At 38.7% G+C, this 22,352-nt stretch overlaps 1 protein-coding gene across 2 annotated transcripts in view; it reads left to right on the forward strand.

Annotated features, from left to right (window-relative positions):
* LOC126372461 (E3 ubiquitin-protein ligase RNF144A) overlaps positions 1-22,352 on the forward strand; it is a 165,872-nt gene that overhangs the window by 112,232 nt on the left and 31,288 nt on the right. For both annotated transcript variants that reach the window (XM_050018232.1, XM_050018233.1), the window contains one exon: positions 20,034-20,196. In XM_050018232.1, coding sequence (XP_049874189.1) covers positions 20,034-20,196 — 163 coding nt within the window. The remainder of the gene's footprint in view (positions 1-20,033; positions 20,197-22,352) is intronic.

Genomic DNA, 22,352 nt, shown 5'->3' on the forward strand with positions numbered 1-22,352 from the left:
TCGTTTCAACATACATATTTTAATTAGATCTAGCCTAGATTTAGTCTGGATGTCTTAGATCTCTTATCCGATCTATTAGCCGTAAAAACATCTCCACCTACCCGCATTGGAGCAGCGTGGTGGAGTATGTTTCATACCCCCTCCGGTTGATTAAGGGGAGGCCTGTGCCCAGCAGTGGGACGTATATAGGCTGTTTATGTTATGTACATTCACAAAGTCATGCCCCTCTTTCTGTGTGCTGTCACTCTGACTACCTATTTCTAGTTGGCGAACTAGTTCCGCACGTTTATCATAGATGGCGCTTATCGTCGCCTGCATAGGTAATGTTATTGTTCACAAGCACTAGACAGTAACGCCGGCTTACGTTTTAACATATATTATTTTAATTAGATCTAGCCTAGACTCGGTCTGGATGTCTTAGATTTATTAAAATACTAATACATCCACAAACTCATGCCCCTCTCTGTGTGCTGTCACTGTGACTACCTAGTTCTGGTTGGCGGACTAGTTCCGCACATTTATCATAGATGGCGCTAATCTTTGCCTGAAACGCGCTAGCGTAGTTCTCTCCGCGCCATTGGTGGGTCAATAGCAACCTTGACACGAAGGTTGATGAGGTCAGTTATTGATGGGTAGCGCACCCCGGACAATCCATACAAAAATCTTACTCTTACCGTGTGCGGCCTAACGCATAAGTGTGAGTGAGACAGACATATAGCGTGCTCCGCCTTATTCGTTTTTATTTTTCGTTTTTTTTTGACGTGACATATTGTAGATTTGCCGCACATGGCATTAACTACTTGGCCGGACAAATGGGGAGCGCTGAAGGCTCTCACTTGGTACAACGTTTAAGATAACAGGCCTGAGGGTGCCCAGGTGGGCGCGAACCTCGGCTCAGGGCGTCGTCCGAGACGTCAAGATAATGTCAATGTGACAGTTATATAAAAAAACAGGGACTTGAGCGCCGTCTTCAGGGCAGTCTCAGCTGACATTCGTTTATTAATACCACCCAAGACACAGAGGGATGGGGGGGGGGGGGGGGGGTCGGCGCACGATACGTATTGGTGCGGGGCGGAGATTTACCGTTCTTTACGTAAACACGTACGGTCACGAGCATTAATATGTATACACTTTGGTTGGTACCAAAGTTGTCACATTAACTTTTTTGACAAATTGAACTGTAAGTCTCACTAAATGTCAAATATGTTAGTGCGACAAGAGTCCTAAAGTGGGTACATTATATTGCTCATGACTGTACCTTAGTTACCTGTATCTTAGTAGATCATTGCACGAACCAATAGAATTGGTTCCTGTTCCGCATCGTCAACGGAATTAGTTCACTTATCGCGTTCCGCGCGATATGTCGTGTCACAAATTAATGTAATAATAAGTTAATATTTATGTGGGTGTCGTGCTACGGGTAATGGTGCTAATTTGACCGTCGCCGGCGCATCGATAACGGTTGGCATTCGAGGACGAGCAAATTGTTTCGTGTTATAATAGCTAGTTCTAACTTCTCTGTTAGGCGGGGGGTAAATAATAAAACTTCATCATCATCAGCCCATTAACGTCCCCACTGCTGGGGCACGGGCCTTCCCTTTTTGAATTCTCGGATATCCAGTTTTTTTATTACATTTAGTTTTATAGGTCTGTAGTTAAATGGTTTTGTCAAACAACGTTAGTAGAATACAAGATTGACATACGACTGTTATTCTATTTCATGAAATATGACCATTCTATGAAATGATCGAGCACATCATGAAAAATTGCAAAAGCGGTATATAAAGCGAAAGTTGATGGTAGGGGCTGGCAGAGGAAGACCGAGAAGGACTTATGATGATCAAATTGGAGATGTCCTTAGAAAAGGTTCAATACGATCTACTCGGAACCGGCGTGCGTGTATGAAGCGATTGATGAATGTGGAGGAAGCAAGAGAAGTGTGTCAGGATCGAAGCAAATGGAATTCTATAGTCTCTGCTTACCCCGGTGGGAAATAAGCGTGAGTTTATGTATGTATGTACATCATGAAATGATAAATTCTAAAATCAGGATCTAATTCTTTTAAACCCCCCTGATAAAGCAATATTTCTAATCGAGTTTTATATGCGCAAATGTCAAATTGCAATATTGTTTTGTAAAAAAAATGAATTGCTTCGATGTGGCCTTTTAAACCCTGGCCACGACGTATATATCTGTCTCATCTTGCAAATGACAAGTTCTGATGTGCTACGTGAAATAGATATATATTTACGAACGTGACTTGCAGGCGAGCGATTCAAAAATAAGATCCCCATCTTGATGGATGGCCAGGAGATTATATTTGACTGTTGATCATCGGTATTTAGAACGGTTTAGAAATGCTAGGTAATAAAAAAAGAGTATGAGCAAAACTGTTAGGCGAAAGTGGCTAGGTAGGTTTTTTACTACATTTAACTAGCTTTGGTCTAGACGGAAATGAAAGTCTAAGTATAAATTAAATAACCTATAAGGTTAAGTGCAAAATGTGACCTTAATGTATACAGGGTGTTAGTGACATCGCAACGAATACTAAGGGGGATGATTCAGACCATGATTCTGAGTTGATATCAAGTGGAATTTCCTGTCGGAAAATTTAAATATTTCTTTTTATTATTTTAATTTCCATTCTTTTGCGACGGAAAATTCCACTTGATATCAACTGAGAATCATGGTCTGAATCAACGCTTAAAGTTTTCGTTACGATGTCACTTACACCCTGTATGATTGGTAGATGTGAAATTAAATTGTCTGCCAATTTTAACAAGATAAAAATTAACATAACATAACAATATATAATAAACAAGACATTATATAAAATATTAATTTATGTAAACATGACAATTTGATAGTTTTTTTTAAATACGTAGACTATTTGTTTGCTAGGGTTATTAATTTGCACACCAGATTGACAATAAATTAATTTTAATATTGTAATATTTAAGTACATACCTATGTAATGTTGCACGCCCAATTGGGTTAAATAAATTGTACCTAAGAACTGTATTTTTTCTTTTTATAATGTAACTATGACATCTTTTTTTTGACTGTACAATTGCAATAAAACTGTTTTGATTTTATTTTTTTTGATAACTCACGATTATATCCCAATGGGGTAGTCAGAGGTACATCCATCGCAGGATGAACTAATTACCCACATATTACCGAGCTTTCTATTAGATCGACGTAATAGGTGAGCCGTAACACCGTCTATAATGGTTGAGTTGTGTTAGTGAAAACTGCGCTTAAGATAAATCATCGGTCCACTTACACCGAAATGTGTTTTTTTTTAAACAGCGCTTACGCAGTTGGCTTTATTAACGCGATGTTTTATGTTAGTGCACTGGCTGTACCAATGTTTTTCACATGTAACAATATTGCCAATGACCCACAGGACCGCAAGTCAAGCGATACATCATCATTACATCCATAATTATAACATTATCATGATCGACCGGCTGCCGTCGAAATTGATTACTTTCTGTCACCAATGTAAAAGCCATTATCATTCATTGAAGTGACATTTATTATCTTTTGAAAATGGAATGATTATACACGTTAATACCACCTGGAACGTGTCGGTATATCATGAACTTTATGCACTCGATTACCACGGAATAGAAGAAAGAGGAGAGGCCCTAACGCGCGTTTTGTATGAGAACCGTTGTCGCCATTCAACCCCACTCTCTTTACTATTAACCCTTGCAAACAGATAACTAAAATAGCTCATAGCCACTTTACCGGCAATGTATATTTTATGTGACAGGCTGCAATTTTATCATTACTTTTCGTAAGATACTGTTTAAGTATTTTAGCTATCCTGTGATAAGGAGGTATTTAATTTTTTTGCCTTGTACGTTATATTGCATACTAGCGACCCGCCACGGCTTCGCTCGGGTGCAATGCTGAGGAAAAATGAAATTATTTACAACATCACATTAAAAACATCCAAAATAACAATGTTTCTCCACTATTTAATGAATCACTCTATCAATTTAAAAAAAACCGTTGGTCCCGGCTGCATTAGCAGTCGTAAATAACCATCAATCCGCACTGGGCCCGTGTGATGGTTTAAGGCCCGATCTCCATATCCATCCATAGGGAAGGCCCGTGCCCCAGCAGTGGGGACGTTAATGGGCTGATGATGATGATGTAGATAGAGATTCTTTGATGTGACTTATCGTAGATTTGCCCCATATGCCATTTATCTTCTTGGCCGGAAATGTAGAGCGCTAAAAACCAACCACCATCTTATTAGCACGTTCACTGTGTATGAACCACATATGAGGCATTAAATTTGAAACTCATACGTGCATGTCCCATATGTGGGGCATTAGGGAAAATGGAAAAATCCGATAGTAGGCTTTTCAGATTAGTTTTTTCGTGCCATAGTATGTGGTACATAAATTCCAATGTGTTAATCGAAAAATAACATTGCATGTGAGGGGTTGATATCTAATTTTCAGTTACACAGTGAACGGGTTGATCTCCGATGAAACAAACAGAGAAATTATAACTTTTAAGCCTTTGTCAAAGGCTTATGCACAGCGTCTTAGCCTCAGAACGAATTTTGATTCTGTTTACGCATTTGGCTATCAATTTATGTTTATTCTTTTCTACTTCTCATTATTCATGCTTGTCAATAACTCTATTGGATTCGTTTAGGTCAGGGGTTCTCAATCTTTTTCAACCTGCGGCGCAGTTACAAGTTTAGTATTTTGTAACAGCGCCCTGCCCTAGATAAGTTGTTAGGTTAGATTACTTCGAGGCTGATTGGAAAACGCGCGCGAAGATGTTAGGTATCTACCGTCGCGTCGTTGTACATTTGTGACATGACGATATATTATTTACCGATGCGAGCGCTCAAATAGGTACCCGCGAATACTTGTGGTTTCTGATAATGATAGAACTCACGGCGTCCCTCTTTCTACGGCGCATCAGGACGCCGCGGCGCACACTTTGGGAACCCGTGCTTTAGGTAGTTAAGATTTTAGGACCAAAGTAACTATACAAACGACCTTGATTTTAAGTGCCTCATGCAATATAAAAGTGAGGTTTATTTGCGTCCAAGGTCTTTGTTACTTACATCACAGTTCATAACCTTTTGTAGTTTATTATTTCTTTTCTTGGACTGCGATTAAAAAAACATAGCTGTTTATCGCCTCAGGTATGTCGCTAGTGAAAAGTCGATAAGAATTGTCTCTACTTCAACATCATCATCTCCCTTGCGTTATCCCGTTTCCACAAGGTCCTCTTTATCTAACCTGAAGGTTTGACAAGTCGAGTTTTATACAGTAGCGACCACCCGGAAACCTACGAGTTAGGTCACGTACCTCTGAAACGTATTTCTCGGGCATGAGGGTTTCCTCCCGATGTTTTCCTTCGCCGCTGAGCACGTGATTATCATTTACGATCCAAACATGAAATTGAAAATCAGTTTGAAAATCATCGGTTTAGGTCTGTGCTGGGATTTGAACCTGCGACCTCCAAGGTAATGTCAAGCGTTCTTCCAAAAAAGCTACCGCGGTTCTTAAATATGTTTGACTATTATTTCGATGCTCCTGAGCTCCTTTTGCATTTATACTTTTAGGAATAATACTACGTATAGAACGGCAACTCTCCGCTCCCCACTAATGTCTGAGCTAGGTTTACCTCACCCCCCTCGGTCTTACTTTAGTCTTCAGTCGTATGTCGTCTGCGTCACACACACAGATGCGCGTGTACGATAACGTCAATGTGTAGTGTCTGTATAAAACGAGGTGTTTTGTATGAAGTGTCCGGGTGTGTTTTTAGTGTGGATGTGTCTTGCAATGAACTGTAAATAATATTGTGGCCGGTTCGTTATCATAACAATATAATATAACTTTACAAACGCTCAGGAAGCACAATAAGTATGCCAATTTGGAATCAGCGTATGAGTTCGTGCCATTTGCGTTGGAGACAGCGGGACCTTAGGGCGTTGAGGCCATAGCTTTGGTGCGTGATGTTGGTCGCCGTATAAGGGTTGGAGGCGGAGACCCTCGAGCTGGCTTTTTCCTCGCGCAGCGTATTTCACTTGCGGTCCAGAGAGGCAACGCTGCAAGCATAATGGGTACGTTCGGGCGGGGTTCGCTTTCCGGAGGGCTTCTTGACGCCTGATATGGTGTTTATATGTATATATGTGTGTGTGTATTTTGACGTATTGTAGTGTAGGTTTTTAATTTGACTATGTTATATATTTTATTAACATTGTAATTTTATACTTTACAAATACTTTATACAACAAATAGAAGAGTATTATAGGCCGTCTAATTTCTAAGTAGCAATCTCTTCCAAACAACCCTTGGTTATATGATATAATATTAAATATTATACTAATATAACTATACTAATATTATATACTATGTTATAGGAGTTATGATATAGTGGGATTGCGCAGCATCGTTATCGTCAATTTTCCTCACATTTACACAGTAATGAGCACACACAAAGTAATTGTCGTGTTCGTAATTAAAAGTCATATCTCATCTAATTGCCCGCGTGATTCACACATAATTCACGGTTATATAAAACACCTCTTAATTAAAACGATTTGTGCCTCGTTAGTTGACTCAAGCAATGAAAAGTGGCTTACTTGGTTGTGCTTCCTTACTTTAAAATCGTATCCAACTTTTTAAATAAAATAGTAACTTAAAACGAAGTCCGATTTGTGCTGAGGTAGCATGAATTATACACATAGGCTTTCCCGAAATCAATAATAAAATAAACCTAGTGGAGGGATAGAATATTACTGCGTATAGAAAATGACAGACAGTCCGCGCGCAAGACATGTGCTCTCTTCACTCCTTAGCGGCTTACTGTCATTCAAGACTAAAGTAAGACCCAGAGGGGGTGAGTCGGCGCCGAAGGATGTCTCTCTCTCTCTATTTAAGAGCTGCGCTCTTGTCGGTGGAGTAACCGCCATTCCTCTCTTCTTCCCGCCAAAACCTACACCTCCCGATACGACACGACCTGCACCTTCTCTTTTATTTGTTTCATAAATGTTATCCTAGGTCTACCCCTTCCTCTCTTCCCTTCAATTTTTCCTTCTATAATGTTTGTTATAAATGAATCGTGTCGTATCAGGTGGCCAATTTCCTCTTCGGTTCTCTATAGAAGGATCCGAAAGATGTAATCCTCTTATTTTTTCTGACAATCAGGTGATTCAAGCCTGCAGTGTCCTTACCACACTATATGTAGTATTATTCTTTATTCTATGTCAAAAGTTTACTGCTGATATCACACAGCAACTTCATTCCCTTGCGTTTAAATGTGCGTGGGGTGCAGACAGAGTAATAATAATCAAGATGACATTTCCCTTCCACAAGTGTGCGTGGGTGGCCGGTCTAACTGTGATTGCTTGAACACGTAGGACATCCACGACGTAAGAATTGATATCTATTTCTATTCTTTATGGTATTTCTAGATTACGTGACGTCGTCAGGGAGGTTGCAAGGACCAAGAAAGCGTAAAATGCGCACCATTCAAGTATGAGCAAATATCTATACTTGCGTATTGTCCTTCATTGGAAACAAGAATGTATCAGATAATATAAAGTCTTATAACATCAGCTATTTATATTAATAACATGACTGTGGTGAAAAAAAGGTGGGTTATGTGTTTCACCAGTATTTTTAATGTTAGATAGAAAATAATCTCGACTTGATAAGTTCATTGAGATGTTTTTCACTATTTGTCCGGTCAAATGCTGACACTAAGGGCGCGCGGCCTAAATTCCAAGCCTACTTCTTACAGCAAAACTATATTTATGCAAAATATACCAAACACTTGTTGCAACAAGACAAACACTTGCCATTTGTCGCCTCACATCTAGTATGCAAATACTTGCAGATGCAATTCGCGTGCAGTCTACGTCACCGCAGCCTCCGTTCGTACCAGGGACGCAGAGCTTGTGTGCACGTGTTATGCGGTTAGTTAGAGTATGGATGTCTTGTATTGACAGTAAATGAGTGTGGTTGAGGTAAAATTAATGCCGAATGAAGACTTATCTTTATCTTATTATTCCCACAGGTTCACTGGCTTGTGTCTTAAACGAGTACCGCCGGTTTGAACCCCGTTACCGTACTTGCACCAATGAGTTTTCACTAACATAGCTCGACCATTATAGACGGCGATACGGCTCACAACTTATCAAGTTGATCTAACAAAAAGCTCGGTGAGACTTAGTTCAACTTGCGATAGATCGTGAGCATATGTTATGCTTTTTAACAGACTTCCAAAAACGGGAAATGTGATCGTATGTGTTTGTATGTAGAATTTCCAGCGGGCTTAGCACCGTAAGCACGCGACTCTTTCACTCTTTCTCGCCGCGACAGAGATCATCTGTCTCTTTATGTGCAGTACTGTGAGAGAGTGACGGGCGACGTATGTCGAGGCGAGAAAGAGTCGCGCGCTTACGGTGCTAAGCCCGCAGATGTGTGTAAAGGAAATGAAAAGGGGGAAAATTTAATCTTTACAACTCATATGCACAGACGCGATATACGCAAATGTAGCGTTACCATGCTGCATGATTCAATCGCACCAATCACCGAGCATTATGATTGACGTCAAAAGCAAACAACATCTAGTGATTGTGTGACAAGAACAGTAATCTTTCCATAATTGTGTTGATTGCAAATTGACTGCAATCACGGCCGTTTTGCTTGAAAGCTGTTATTTTCTAGATGTAGTTTATGTTATATAAGGAAATGAAACGGGTGAGGTAACAGCTTGCATGGGTGGAAGGAAGGCGGAGCGTGTAAGCGGGAAGTGTTTCTAAAGTACATACAGCCTAGGCATAGAGTAAAGAATAACATACACATACAACACAAACACGTCACAATCGTACCGTTAAAATCAAAATTCAAAAATATCTTTATTCAGTAGGTAACATAGTTACACTTTGAATCGTCAATTTTTACATAACGAACGTCTCATCCGCCTAAAACTACTGCAGCTTCTCACGACCTGTATAACCGGGGAAAAGAAGCTGCTAGGAAAACCTTGGCACAGGGCCCTAGACGTTCTTTAAAAAAATAAATAAACAGAAAATAAAATATTGGTATACAATTGAGTAATTTAGCTGCATAATATCAGTTCTCAGACAGTTAATCCCATGCATTCATATCTTCTAAATAATCACTATCTTTATAATAATCTTTTTTGTAAAGTTTTTGTTTAACTACTGTCTTAAAATAGTTACCTGTCAATCGTTCGTCGTATATCTTTCTACATGTACAATGGTAACTCCCTGCCCCGCACCAATACGTACCGGGCGCCGACCTCACCCCTTCTGGGTTTTACTTTAGTCTTGGCCGTGAGGAGTAAGGGAGAGCGGACAATTCCTTGCACTTACGCGTTACGCGGCACATGTGAGATTTTTGTATGGAGTGCCCCAGGTGTGGTCTAGGTTTACAGGTAAATGCTGGATATATTCTAGTTACTCGTATTAATTAAGTAAATTTCATGTTTTCAGACACACGATTTGGTGAGAAAGGTTTGGGCAATACGACAGCTTTTAAAAAATGATACTATCGTTTTCACAGAGGTGTAAAAGACGATATAGTGATTAAGATTGAGAAGGGAATGTTGGGTTGGTTTGGACACGTAGAGCGGATGAAGGATAATAGAATTGCGAAAGCGATATGTAGTGAAAGTTCATGGTAGGGCTGGCAGAGGAAGACCTAGAAGGACTTACATTGATCAAATTGGAGATGTCCTTAGAAAAGCTTTAGTACGATCTACTCTCAACCGGCGTGCGCGTATGAAGCGATTGATGAATGTGGAGGAAGCAAGAGACGTGTCAGGATCGAAACAAATGGAGTTCTATAGTCGGCTTACCCCAGTGGGAAATAGGCGTGAGTTTATGTATGTATATACTATCGTTTTATAATGTAAAACTAATAATGACATATTCATCAAGTATAGACAATATTCCAATTTGGGTTAAATCCAATACCAAGATAATATTGTTTGTCAACGGATCTTGCTAAATCCTTGGGTTTTAATAGCTAATTTCGAGACCGATAATGCACAGTAATGCAAACTAATTTGAAATGTATCACTCATCTCGCAGTTGTAGTATGAATTTTGACTACTTTATTTTTCTTCATTCTCTCCAGTGGTGCTTGAATTGTGGAAGTATATGTTGTCTAACTCCAAAGAACGTCAGAAGCACATTCGTTCATATAAAGCGCTTCGTTGAATATTAATATCGCCGATTGTTTTGAAAGATTTCATTCGCAAAGTTCATAAATTACGCAATCATCGACCGTATTTATTTATTCATATTCATCGAAACTTTTGTAATAATTGCTATTATTTACTTCCATAAAGTCAAGGTTCCGTTAACCTTCTTGCTGGTATGACAAGCAACCGCAATACGAACAGAGTTATATCAGTGTTTGCAATCGTTTTATTGCGGTGATCGATACCATTGATTAAAATGCCTTACATAATACTAATTCAATTACTGTTTCAATTAACAAGTAATCAGTTTATATTCTTCTTTGATACTCTTTTAATTGGATAGTCCCATTAGGCTCGGCAGTTTAATCCTCATTTCATCTTCTTTCCAACTTTAAATTGCGTTTTAAACTTTACAGTTTAACGGCAAATTCGCGTTTCATGGTAACTACGGGGAGCGAAGTTTTCTTTGTAATAAAATTCGCATAATTGTGCATAGTAATCACCAACTTCTTGGAGTTCCTTAGAAAAAAAAAGCTGTTGTGTGTTTCAGTGTCATGTACACCAGGCGCGCAAAGAATCAAGAAGTTTTGATTGATGCTGTTAACTAACGAAATGTCGGTCTACATAATTTTATTAAAATTAATTAAATTATCAATCTCGACCGCAAGTCAACTGCGAAAAGTACCAGGGGCGCATAGCCGCAGAGGAGGTTGTACACACAACCGGCAACCGGCGCGACCGGTCACGTTCGCTTGCCGCGCGCAGCATTGAAAATTACGTCACGCATTTATTTAGCCGTATATGTAGAAGTAGAGTTTGCTATACGCACGAAATCGCAACCGGTATGCCACGAGTTTGCAAACTCCTACGCTGTCGTGAGAGCCTGGTACTTGAGAAGCTAAAAAGGATACCAAAGGACCTCACAGACGGGATTCAAACAGGACATTTAGTTCTTTTTGTTTCATACTTTTTAATCCTGACAACATCATAATAATATTTTGACAGATTTTTTGCAATATTAAACCAGTGCTATCAAATTCTTGTCAGAATATTGGCCTCAATCAGAAGCAAGCCCCTTTTTCTGATATAGAAAACCCTCATATCTCTAAAAGAATGAAAAATCCTTGGAAAAATCCCATAGCTAAACTTATTACACACAAGTTGCTAAGGGGAAATAATATAATTACTATATGGATTGCTTAAAAAGGATACGATTTGGCAAACTTCCTTGAATCGGCGGCGGCGTTGCGTAGAGCTGGCAAGGTCACGTTTATAATTGGCCAGAAGCAATGACCGCTAAAACGCAATAAAAGGAGGCTTAGCAATTTTCGCGCACATTATCATAATGATTATGTGCAAAAAGAGTTCAATTTTAAATTACCTGTTAGTAATTGCGGTAGATACTTTAAAAGTGATTTGCTGTTTTCAATGTCACAGTGTCCAATTTAAGTTGGAAATAATAGCAGGTTTGAATGACACGTTTGTTACGAAAATTTGTGAAAGTTTTAGAAGATTCATTTGACAAATGTGACGCGTGCCAGACATGGGATTAGTCGTGGTTTACAAACTTGACAACTAGTCCTCCAGGTGTAAGTTTCCTAACTTTCACGAAGCCACAATGAAGTTGTGGTATTGCTCTATTTCCTTTGCTGTCGAGGGTATAACTGCTTTTGAGTACCTCAGGGACGCGTTTTGGGACCGCTCTTCTTGTAATATGTTATGCCGGGATTTCCGTGTCTGTATTACACAGCAGTATTTTTCTTACCATCGTTCTTACGTACACTATTGTTTCGATTGTTTTTTATTTAGGGTTCACGTCGCGTGACCATTTTTTTCCCAAAATCAACTTGCCGTGTGCTTTCCGTTACGTAAGAAACCCTATTACGTTTGGTAAATCCAAGCCTCGTTTATCATATTTTTCTCAAGGTCTTATAGCACGCGCTAGATTCCTGGTTTTTACATAATCCGGTGATTTAAGCAAGTCGTTTCAGCGTGAAGAATTACAATGAGATGAGCAATTAAGTTGGGTATTTTAAGATTTATTACTTGTTTATTTGCATTTTTTTGCATTACTGTTCGGGACGGTCTACGTATAAATGAGTTTTTTTTTATTTGTATTTTAACCAAATGCGCCATATTTTGTTAAGATTTATATATTTTGTTGGATATTTTCGTACAATTTCAAAGATAAGATAAGGCAGTGGCTTATAAAAACGGGCGTCAATAACTTACTGTACGAAACTGTAGGTCTCGTCGTTATGTTATGTCTAAACCTCCCTCGGCACGAAAACTGTCAGCTAAGTTGGCAGATATCCAAGACCTCAATAATACTATTGCTACATACACGTATAGTTATAGAATACAGAATAATATTACGTACTTATAGAGCGGTATATTTACCTCACCCACTCTGCATCGAATCGTCGTTTTAATTTACAATTGTAAGTTTTATAAAATAGGCCATCATCCATTACTGGTCTACGAATGGATCCATAAACTAGAATCAAAATAGCGAAATATTTTATGCATAAAACGTGCTTTGGAACAGTCCTTCTGACCTCAGGCACCAAGAAACTGGTTTTGCTACTAAACTTTGTTACCAATAGACTTATGTTTGGATCGAGTACAATCAAGATGATACGGAAATTTCTCGTTGATTCCGACTTTGTTTTATTTTTATTTATTTATCATTATTTTATTAAAGTACAAATAGGAGCACCAAGCATAAAACCAGAGATGGAAAGAGAATTGCTTTGCCCAGCAGTGGAACATATATTAGGCTACACAAGAAAAAAAACTACAATCACATAACACCAGGCAGGCAAATGTTAAACGCTGTGGTATACCAAGTCACCTAGCTCATGTGACAATCCTGAATTGACATTGGTTCACCGTCAGAGCTCCTAGCCACCAAAACCCAGATTTACATACATATCCAGCCAAAATATTGCCAATATCCGTGTCTCACGTCCGGATAATCCGACTTATCCGGGGTTTGTATAATTTCAATAGTCTCTTAGGCGGCTTCTTTTAGCCTGAAAGGAGTATCGATTTAGTGAGTTTAATAGGATGTTTGTTGTTTAACATTTGAATTTGTCTGGAAATTATTTATTTAGAATGATGTTATGGTTTTATTCCTTGTTATTCGGAAGACGGAGTAAAAATAAAATTATTGTAGATTTTTCTTTTCGATTTTCGAATCACTGTAATTTTGCATTAGGCTCGCCCCCTATTATGTGAGAACTAAACTTAGCTGGCAAGGAGTAGATGTATTTACTACGTATATTGCATTCTAAAACTAAAGTAACTTGAAATACAAGCGAAAAGATAAGTTAAAATTGAGTTTCTTCTTGGCGAAGTACTAGCAAACTGGATTTGAATGCAAAGCGGCGAGTAAACTGTTGCAGCGTGGCTCCAATGCAAATGACTCTAACTTTTTGTTCACGATTAAGTAGTGTAGTGAACTTTTTTACGTACATATACGTACTTCATATGCTATAGGGGGTGGGCAGAATCTAAATATTCCCTAGAATATAACGCATGCAACCAGAATTGCTATTGGAGTCTTAAGATTAAGAAGTTTTAGTTACTTTATTTCCACAAAATACTTCACTGTCTTAAACAGGAGTATTAATATATTTTTATAGTCACTGTGGTACATCGGCTTGCTTCCCAATCGGGGAGCCGATTCGAACCCCGGTACCGGACTTGCTCCAATGAGTTACTAAGTTTTAAGTAACACAGTTGGCTCGATCATTATAGACGGTGATACGGCTCACCGAGGATTGAGGGGAGGCTTGTGCCCAGCAGTGGGACGTATATAGGCTGTTTATATATATAGATATATATATATATATATATATACGGCTCACCATTTATCACGTTGCGTTGGTCTAACAGAAAACTCAGTGAAGTGTGAGTATTTAGTTCATCTTGCGATAGATGTACAGTCATGTGCAATACCCACTTTAGAACCCTACCGCACTATAATATTTGACATTTAAGGAGACTTACGGTTTCATTTGCCAAAAAAGTTAATGAGACATGGTATCAAAGTGTATACATATTAATACTCGTGACCGTACCCCGATTGGGATATAATTATGAGCTTTATGTTATGTTATGTTGTTAAGATAAGTTTTTTAATATATAATGAACTAGGATCAACGCAGACCAAGAGACGAGCACTTTCTGAAGACATTGAATGATTATCCTTACTAACACTTTCCGAGTAGGTTAAAGAATAAAAATAAGAATGCAACGCATGCGTAGTATCTGTCTTGAAGAAACAGGTTGGAAGGTCCAAGAGAGCGCGAAATAGTGCATAAGTACATTAACTTTCTTTACAACCCACGGAGCTCCGCGAAAATATATTAAAAGGTCGTCTTGTGTATTATAACCTGCGGGGAAATAAGGCAAGTATCGACTATTATACAAGGAGATCCCTTTTTTAAAATTTCCTTTCAACTCGAAACTAAGTATATAATGATTAGCAGTACGTTTCTAGCCGAAAATAACCGAACAATAACCGATAACGCCTGTATATGTGCCCACACCCACATATGGGCTCACAACACGCAATACACGGATATTAGCTTTTATTTACTTTTAATTAACCTTACCGGAATATAGATTACAGTCTAAATTGCTTTATATAACTGGGTGTGGCTGTAGAAAAGTAATTAATATTCTGTTGATCCGTATCAAAGGTGGTTGGTGGCTGCAAGATTACTTCTCTTGTTGTTCTTCTAATCCTATTATCTACAGGGTTCGAACAACATATTTCTGTAGCTTGCTCCCATAACATGCTACGAGTTATCGCGGTTTTTGGGTAAGTACCCCATCGGAAAATAAACGTAATCTTATGTTTTCTTCATCATCATCAATTTAAGAGCCATGCTCTTGTCGGTGTAGCATTTTCCATTCCAGTCTATCAAAGGCCAATTCCTTGGCTTCCCTATAAGACACAACGTTAACCTTTTCTTTAATCTGTTCCATGTGAGCTCGAATTTATTAAAAACATCATACAAGGAAAGAGAGGAAGGGGAAGACCAAGAAGAGCTTATGTTTTCTTACTAAGATAACATTAAATCGAAAAGTCTGACTCGGTCGGGATTTGAACCCGCAAATTTTGTTAAGCCGGGAGGTTGTTATTGCGCCACCGACTCATCATCCTGCCCATGCGATTTATGTCTTCACTATTTGATTTGATTTGATCTGCGGGTTCAAATTCCGTTGAAATCGGACCTTTTTGATTTAATTTTGTGTGAGTTTTCCTAAGCTAAGAGGGTAATAGAAACATAATCCTGCAAGTTTTCATTATTCGTGATTCTGCCCACCCCACTATGGATTAGAGTTAACTATTGTGTTAACGACCTCCGTGATCCGGATGTCCCGGGTTCGATTCCCGGTGGGCATATCACAAAAATCACTTTGTGATCCTTAGTTTGGTTTGGACATTACAGGCTGATCACCTGATTGACGGAAAGTAAGATGATCCGTGCTTCGGAAGGCACGTTAAGCCGTTGGTCCCGGTTACCACTTACTGATGTAAGTAAGTTGTCGTTACGTGAGCCATGTCAGGGGCCTTTGGCGGCTCAATAGTAACCCTGACACCAGGGTTGATGAGGTTGTTACTCCACCTCACAACCCACACGATTGTGTTAATATCAACAAAACCAATTAGAACACTACTTGTACGGTCACGAGCATTAATATGTATACACTTTGGTACCATGTCACATTAACATTTTGGACAAATTGAACTGTAAGTCTCACTAAATGTCAAATATGTTAGTGCGACAGAGTCCTAAAGTCGGTACATTATATTGCCCATGACTGTACCATGCCAATCACTTAGGACCTAGGTTGTCAGTCGGTTTTGCGAAATTCCGATGAGTATTTATAGTAACACTGGCGCGCAATATCCTCCTCGTATTGCATTGGATTTCCCTTGTTGCCTGTCGCTGCTTTTGGCGGGAAACCGGCTGGGTTGCTAGCCCAATAACAAGATAACGTAGCATCACGTTTGTGTCCCCGAAGGGGTAGGCAGAGGTGTACCTATAGTACATATACACACCCACTCCTCGCCAGCTTCGTTTTAGTCCCATGTAATGAAGATCTCGTTGGCGCAGCGGTAAACGCGCTCGGTCTGCAATTGTAGAAGTTAGGCAACTTTCGCAAAGGCCGGTCATAGGATGGGTGACCACATAAAAAAAGTTTTCATCTCGAGCTCCTCCGTGCTTCGGAAGGCACGTTAAGCTGTTGGTCCCGGCTGCATTAGCAGTCGTTAATAACCATCAATCCGCACTGGGCCCGCGTGATGGTTTAAGGCCCGATCTTCCTATCCATCCATAGGAAAGGCCCGTGCCCCAGTGTGGACGTTAATAAGCTGATGATGATGAATGAAGGGCGAGCCTATTGCCATTAACCGGGCACAATTCCTGGAAGTAACGATGATATTGATTTTATTTATGATCCAAACATGAATTCAAACTTAAAGTCGAATTGAGTGTTTTAGAGCCCAAGACAGGTATCGAACCCGTGGTACGTAGTAAGTCACGCGTTCTTCGAACAGGATTTATCTATAACACGGTCGGAATAGCTCCCGATACGGACCCCGCCGGCGTTGTCGACGATTTCCCTCAATCAGCGCTTATCGCTATCGACCCACTAGGGTCGATTAGTAATTCTTTCAATTATTTTTCCTCTCATACGACGCCCTGAGCCGAGGTTCGCGCCCAACTGGGCACCCTTAGGCCTGTTGTCTTAAACGTTGTACCGGGTGAGAGCCTTCAGCGCTCCCCATTTGTCCGATCAAGTAGTTAATGCCATCTGCGGCAAATCAATAATAAGTCACGTCAAAAAAAAGGTCAGAATAACAAAGAGAGGTACACAGCCTTTTGTTTGATAATAACTTTTGTATTCTTTTTTTGTTTACTCTGTTGGAAACATAAGATTGTATCCTGGCTACATTTTTGTGTCTTTCTCCAGGAGAGAGGCATTATAGACTGAAATACAAGTATTTCTATACTTAGCTATGGTACCTACTCAATTATATTCATGATTCATGTCAACTATGCTTAATTTAAGGTAAACATTGTACGGATATTTTTGTCAATAAAATGTTATCATTATTATAATTGGTCAGATCGCGTCAAAGGTTGCAAAGACATTATTATGACCTTTTAATGTTAAGTTTGTTAACAGCTTCCCTCCGCTGGGAGCGCTTTTAAATTTCTGCATAAAATTGACGTTGGCACACACAAATTTTGTGTCTGTCGATTACCCGTCCTTTTCTTTTTCGGTGGATAAGAAAATGACAGCTGTAACTTAAAATAGATGGTGTGTACAGGAATTAGCACCATTATGTTGGTAAAGAAAGAATGAATTTAAAAGAAGAATGAAGGACTTTAGCCATTTGAATTTGGTACATTCTACAATTTTCAAAATTAATTAGTAAAAGTAGGTTTTACGAATAAAACTAGGAATACCTAGTTTTACAATAAAATAGTTTAAGAGAATGACATAAAATAATACCTTTATTAGTCGAGTCTAAAGTAGAAGATAATCCTAAAATAAAAAAAATAATAAAAATGTAAAATTTGGTTCATGTGTTAATTTTTAAATTAGGTATGTCATTTTTTATTTAGGAACAATAATAACTAAAAGTTTACTCAACTATTTTATATACATTAAAATAAAATATAGTCATAATATAAAATAGTAATACAATAATATCTTGTTTTACTAAAAGTCTAATATTGCGGGTAGCTGTTATAAATTTTCGTCTGTCTTCATTGAGCTTCTATTCAGACCTTGATAGGATCTAAATCCAATCTTTCTTCTAAACATAAATGGTTGCTTTAGTTGAAAATTAAATAGAATTTACTACGTCAAAGGTCTTTATTCCATTTCACAGAATTCTATTTAAAAGTTTGTTCCAACAATTTAACTTTGTCTAGATTATTTTCTTTGTCTTTGTAGATTATTATATTAGTTTATAATTATTTAGCTCTTTTTAATTATTGTATTTAAACATTAAAAATACACAAGTAACATTTTTCTACTTTCCCAAAATTATATTATAAAAAAGGTTCCTTTAATTGTTAGAGTTCTGCCCACCCCACTATTCAGATTAGATTAGAGGATTTGATCAGATTGGAGGTGTAAGTTTACCTATGTGTTAACGACCTTCGTGGTACAGTAGTTGAGCGTTGTGCTCACGATCTGGAGGTCCCGGGTTCGAATCCCGGTGGGGACAAATCACAAAAATCACTTTGTGATCCCTAGTTTGGATAGGTTAGGTTAGCCGCTGGTCCCGGTTACTACTTACTGATGTAAGTAAGTAGTCATTACATTAGTCATGTCAGGGGCCTTTGGCGGCTCGATAGTAACCCTGACACCAGGGTTGATGAAGTTGGTAATCCACCACACAACCCACACGAGAGAAGAGAAGATTCTGCTCTTTCTTTATAAAAAAAATATTTATTTACCAAATGAAATAAAATTACTATAGGTTAATAGCGGGCCCTGCACCAGGGTTTTCCCTGTATCACAGTAATCCTCTGATAATACATTTTTTGCATAAAGAGAACTTTCGATACGAATGCGTTTAGAGTCATCGGTCTTTACACGTTCTTTTTTACTTACTTCATAATTGCTCGTATTAATAACAGGCATTACCGCAAGAGGCTTATTACAGTAAGATTAATGAATCTTATTTCTAGATCGACGTTTCCACAAATAGAAATAATTATTGTGATATTGTGTTCGTTGTTGAAAGGGCAAGGTTGGTTACGTGAGTTTGCATCGATGGTTGTGGTGTCTGCATAGACCTATGCCTGCATTAGAACTATGTACATCAGCTAGACAGCTTATATGTATACACCTTTATAACATACCTATATCGTCGCTTTAGGCGATTCTCACACTGCCCCGCATGATGCATAGTAGCGCGTGGATGCGTGTTATTCCGTTCCTTGTAAGTATCTCCGTTTGTATAGAAAACACGCACAGTCTAACACACAGAAAATGCATCACACGCGTTCATGCGGATGGTTCATGGATGGATCATGCGGGGCAGTGTGAGAATCGCCTTATACTGACAAACCACGTAAGCGCCTTATCGAAAAATCACATTCGCATGTGATTTGAGTTAACAAAACCTCGCAATAGACACACCTCGTTGTACACAGACACTACACATTGACGTTATCGTTCACGCGCATCTGTGTGTGTGACGTCTGACGCCATACGATTGAAGACTGAAGTAAGACCGAGGGGAGGGGGAAGTAAACCTAATGTATTCAAAGAAACCACATCAAAAGGTGATTTTTCAAAAAGGTCCTTACGTGATTTTCTTTATAAGACGACGATGTAATGGTCACTGTGGCCCTGTGGTACACCGACTTGCTTCGAACCCCGTTACGCTCCAGTGGAGTGTCGGTTCGAACCCCGGTACCGAACTTGAACCAATGAGTTATTAATTCGTCTCAAGTGCAGTTTTCACTAACACAGTTGGCTCGCCCATTATAGACAGCAATACGGGACGCCTATCACGTTGGTCTAACAGAAAGGTCTGGGTACTTAGTTCATCCTGACTACCCATGTCATGAGAGTATGTTATGTTATGCTTTTTAACCCACTTAACACTTTCAAGGACAGAACGTCTAATGACGTTCCGATTCCAAGGTGTCATACTATCTATTATGAACCACCAATGACCCATGATCGCCCGTGAAAGGTTTAAAAAGGAGGTTATCGTTTTTTATAATAATACGAATATTAACAAGCCCCTCTCCTTGTTACAGTGTATGGCAGCGTACGTAGAGTTCGAGGTATGCAACGGCGCGTACGAGGTGTCGTGCCCGGACGCGCGGTGCCGCGTGGGCGCTGCGCTTGCGCTGCACGAGATCGCCGCGCTGCTCGACCCGCCGCTCATGGAGAAACACCTCAAGTTCCGACTCAACCATGGTCAGTATACCAGCCCTAAATTATCGCGTGCGACAAACAACAGAAACTATCTGTCAATTTACTGTTTCAGTATCCACTAGAAAAATAAGAAGTAAAAAAGAAACTTTTCATTCCCAGTAGATGTTGTGAAAAATATTTTTGTGTAACTACTGCATGTTTGGTTTGGAGACCAGCACAGGCCTAAACCAATGATTGTCGATTTGTTTTCGAATTCATGTGTGTGTCAATGGTGAAGGAAAACATCGTGAGAAGTATGTGACCCTTCGCGGGTTAGAAGGTCATACAGGCAGTCGCTTCTGTAAAAAACATGACCTGTCAAATCTTCAGATTAGGTAAGCGGACCCTGTGAATAACAGGATAATGCTAGGGAGATGATGACTGCATTCTCCGAACAGGACTATTGCATATTGAAATAAATTTAAATAATAATTATAATTCAATTAAATAATTATAATTCAAATTAAATAATTTGGCAGAACCCTATTGGCTTTTCTACGGAGCCCCTAGTTTCTGTGGAACCCACTTTAGGAGTCTCTGGATTAGAACATTGATTGATTCGTAGTCGGAAAATAAAATTGTACCGTAGGAGGAAGACATGTTAATCCTTTACCCGAGTACTAAATTTAAGTAGTACTTAGATTAAGAATTTAAGAAAATTGCTAATCTAAATTCTAGATTAAGTAAATTAAATTCGTCTTTTTTGGGGTTATGTATTCGTTTTTAAAATAAAATACCAGAGAATTTATTGAATTTGTCAGAAAATAAATTTAAAGCTCATGTGAAGCTTACTTTACGTAAAAAAAGCCTTACATAAACAGTCTATACATATACTAGAGCTTGGCACAGCAGCCTAAAAAAGCCTATTATAAGATGAATCATTACCGAAATGATAAAAATAGTATTTAATGTGTTCCTCTAGTTATTAAATAACTTGTAATGAATAACTTGTAATGAATAACTTGTAATGAATAACTTGTAATGAATAACTTGTAATGAATTTACATTTATTTAGTTTTTATACACGGTGGGTCGGAGTAAGGAAAACTTATTCAGGTGGGGATTCATAGGATATTCCTATGAGTGTGGAACGGTTCCTCAAAACATGGATCACCTCATGCCTTGTCCTTCTTGTCCTGCCTGCTGCACGCGGGAGGACCTGATACTGGCTACTGACAATGCTACTTCCGTAGCTAAATACTGGGAGGGTACGGTTACGAGCATTAATATGTATATACTTTGGTACCATGTCACATTAACTTTTTTGACAAATTGAACTGTAAGTCTCACTAAATGTCGAATATGTTAGTGCGACAGAGTCCTAAAGTGGGTACATTATATTGCTCATGACTGTACTATAAGTCAGTCGGCCATCGACTCTGAAAGAATAAGAGATGTTATAAAACTTCAGTCTTCAAAGAGAACTAAACAAGTACAAAGTTCTACAATCTCCACAAACATTTGGGTAAATCTTGCCATCTCAAGCCAATGACCTCGAGGGTTGGATTCAGGATTGTCTCAGCTGACTGTTCTAAAACTTCATTTTCTTAGGGAATTATACGAAAGACTTTATAACCACATAACGTTTGTTGAAACTAAGCGGTGAAATTTTGTCTTTTAAAAGCCACTTTCGAGTAAAGTACTTAGATATATTTTTTATCTAAAATAAGTTAAACATTGATGCTAATTCCTGTAAAAACCATCTAATTTTATTTTAAGTTATATCTGTCATTTTCTTATCCGCCGAAAAGGAAAGGGACGGGCAATCGACAAGCATAAAATTTATGGATCACACGTCAATTTTAAGCACAAATCTAAAACAACCCTAAAATAAATTGCATTGACTAATAACCCGACAGAATTATGTTGACAGCACGCGTCAAACGGTTTGCATACTTTTTTGATTCGCCCGGGTTATTCATTCATTCTTCCTAAAATTGAAAGCTGTCAATCATCCGTCCCTTTCCTTTTCGGCGGATAAGAAAATGACAGTTATAACTTAAAGTAAAAATTAGGAGGTGTCTGCAGGAATCAGGGCTATTGGGTTTTGATTTTGTTTTTTGAGCGGTAGGGGTGGGAGAGGAAGCAGGCCAACAGAGCTAACGAGCACGACTTGATAAAATTATCGATAGAATCGATAAATGTCGAAATCGATAAGT

Source organism: Pectinophora gossypiella, chromosome 14, assembly GCF_024362695.1.
Source record: "Pectinophora gossypiella chromosome 14, ilPecGoss1.1, whole genome shotgun sequence".
Taxonomy (NCBI): Eukaryota; Metazoa; Arthropoda; class Insecta; order Lepidoptera; family Gelechiidae; genus Pectinophora; species Pectinophora gossypiella.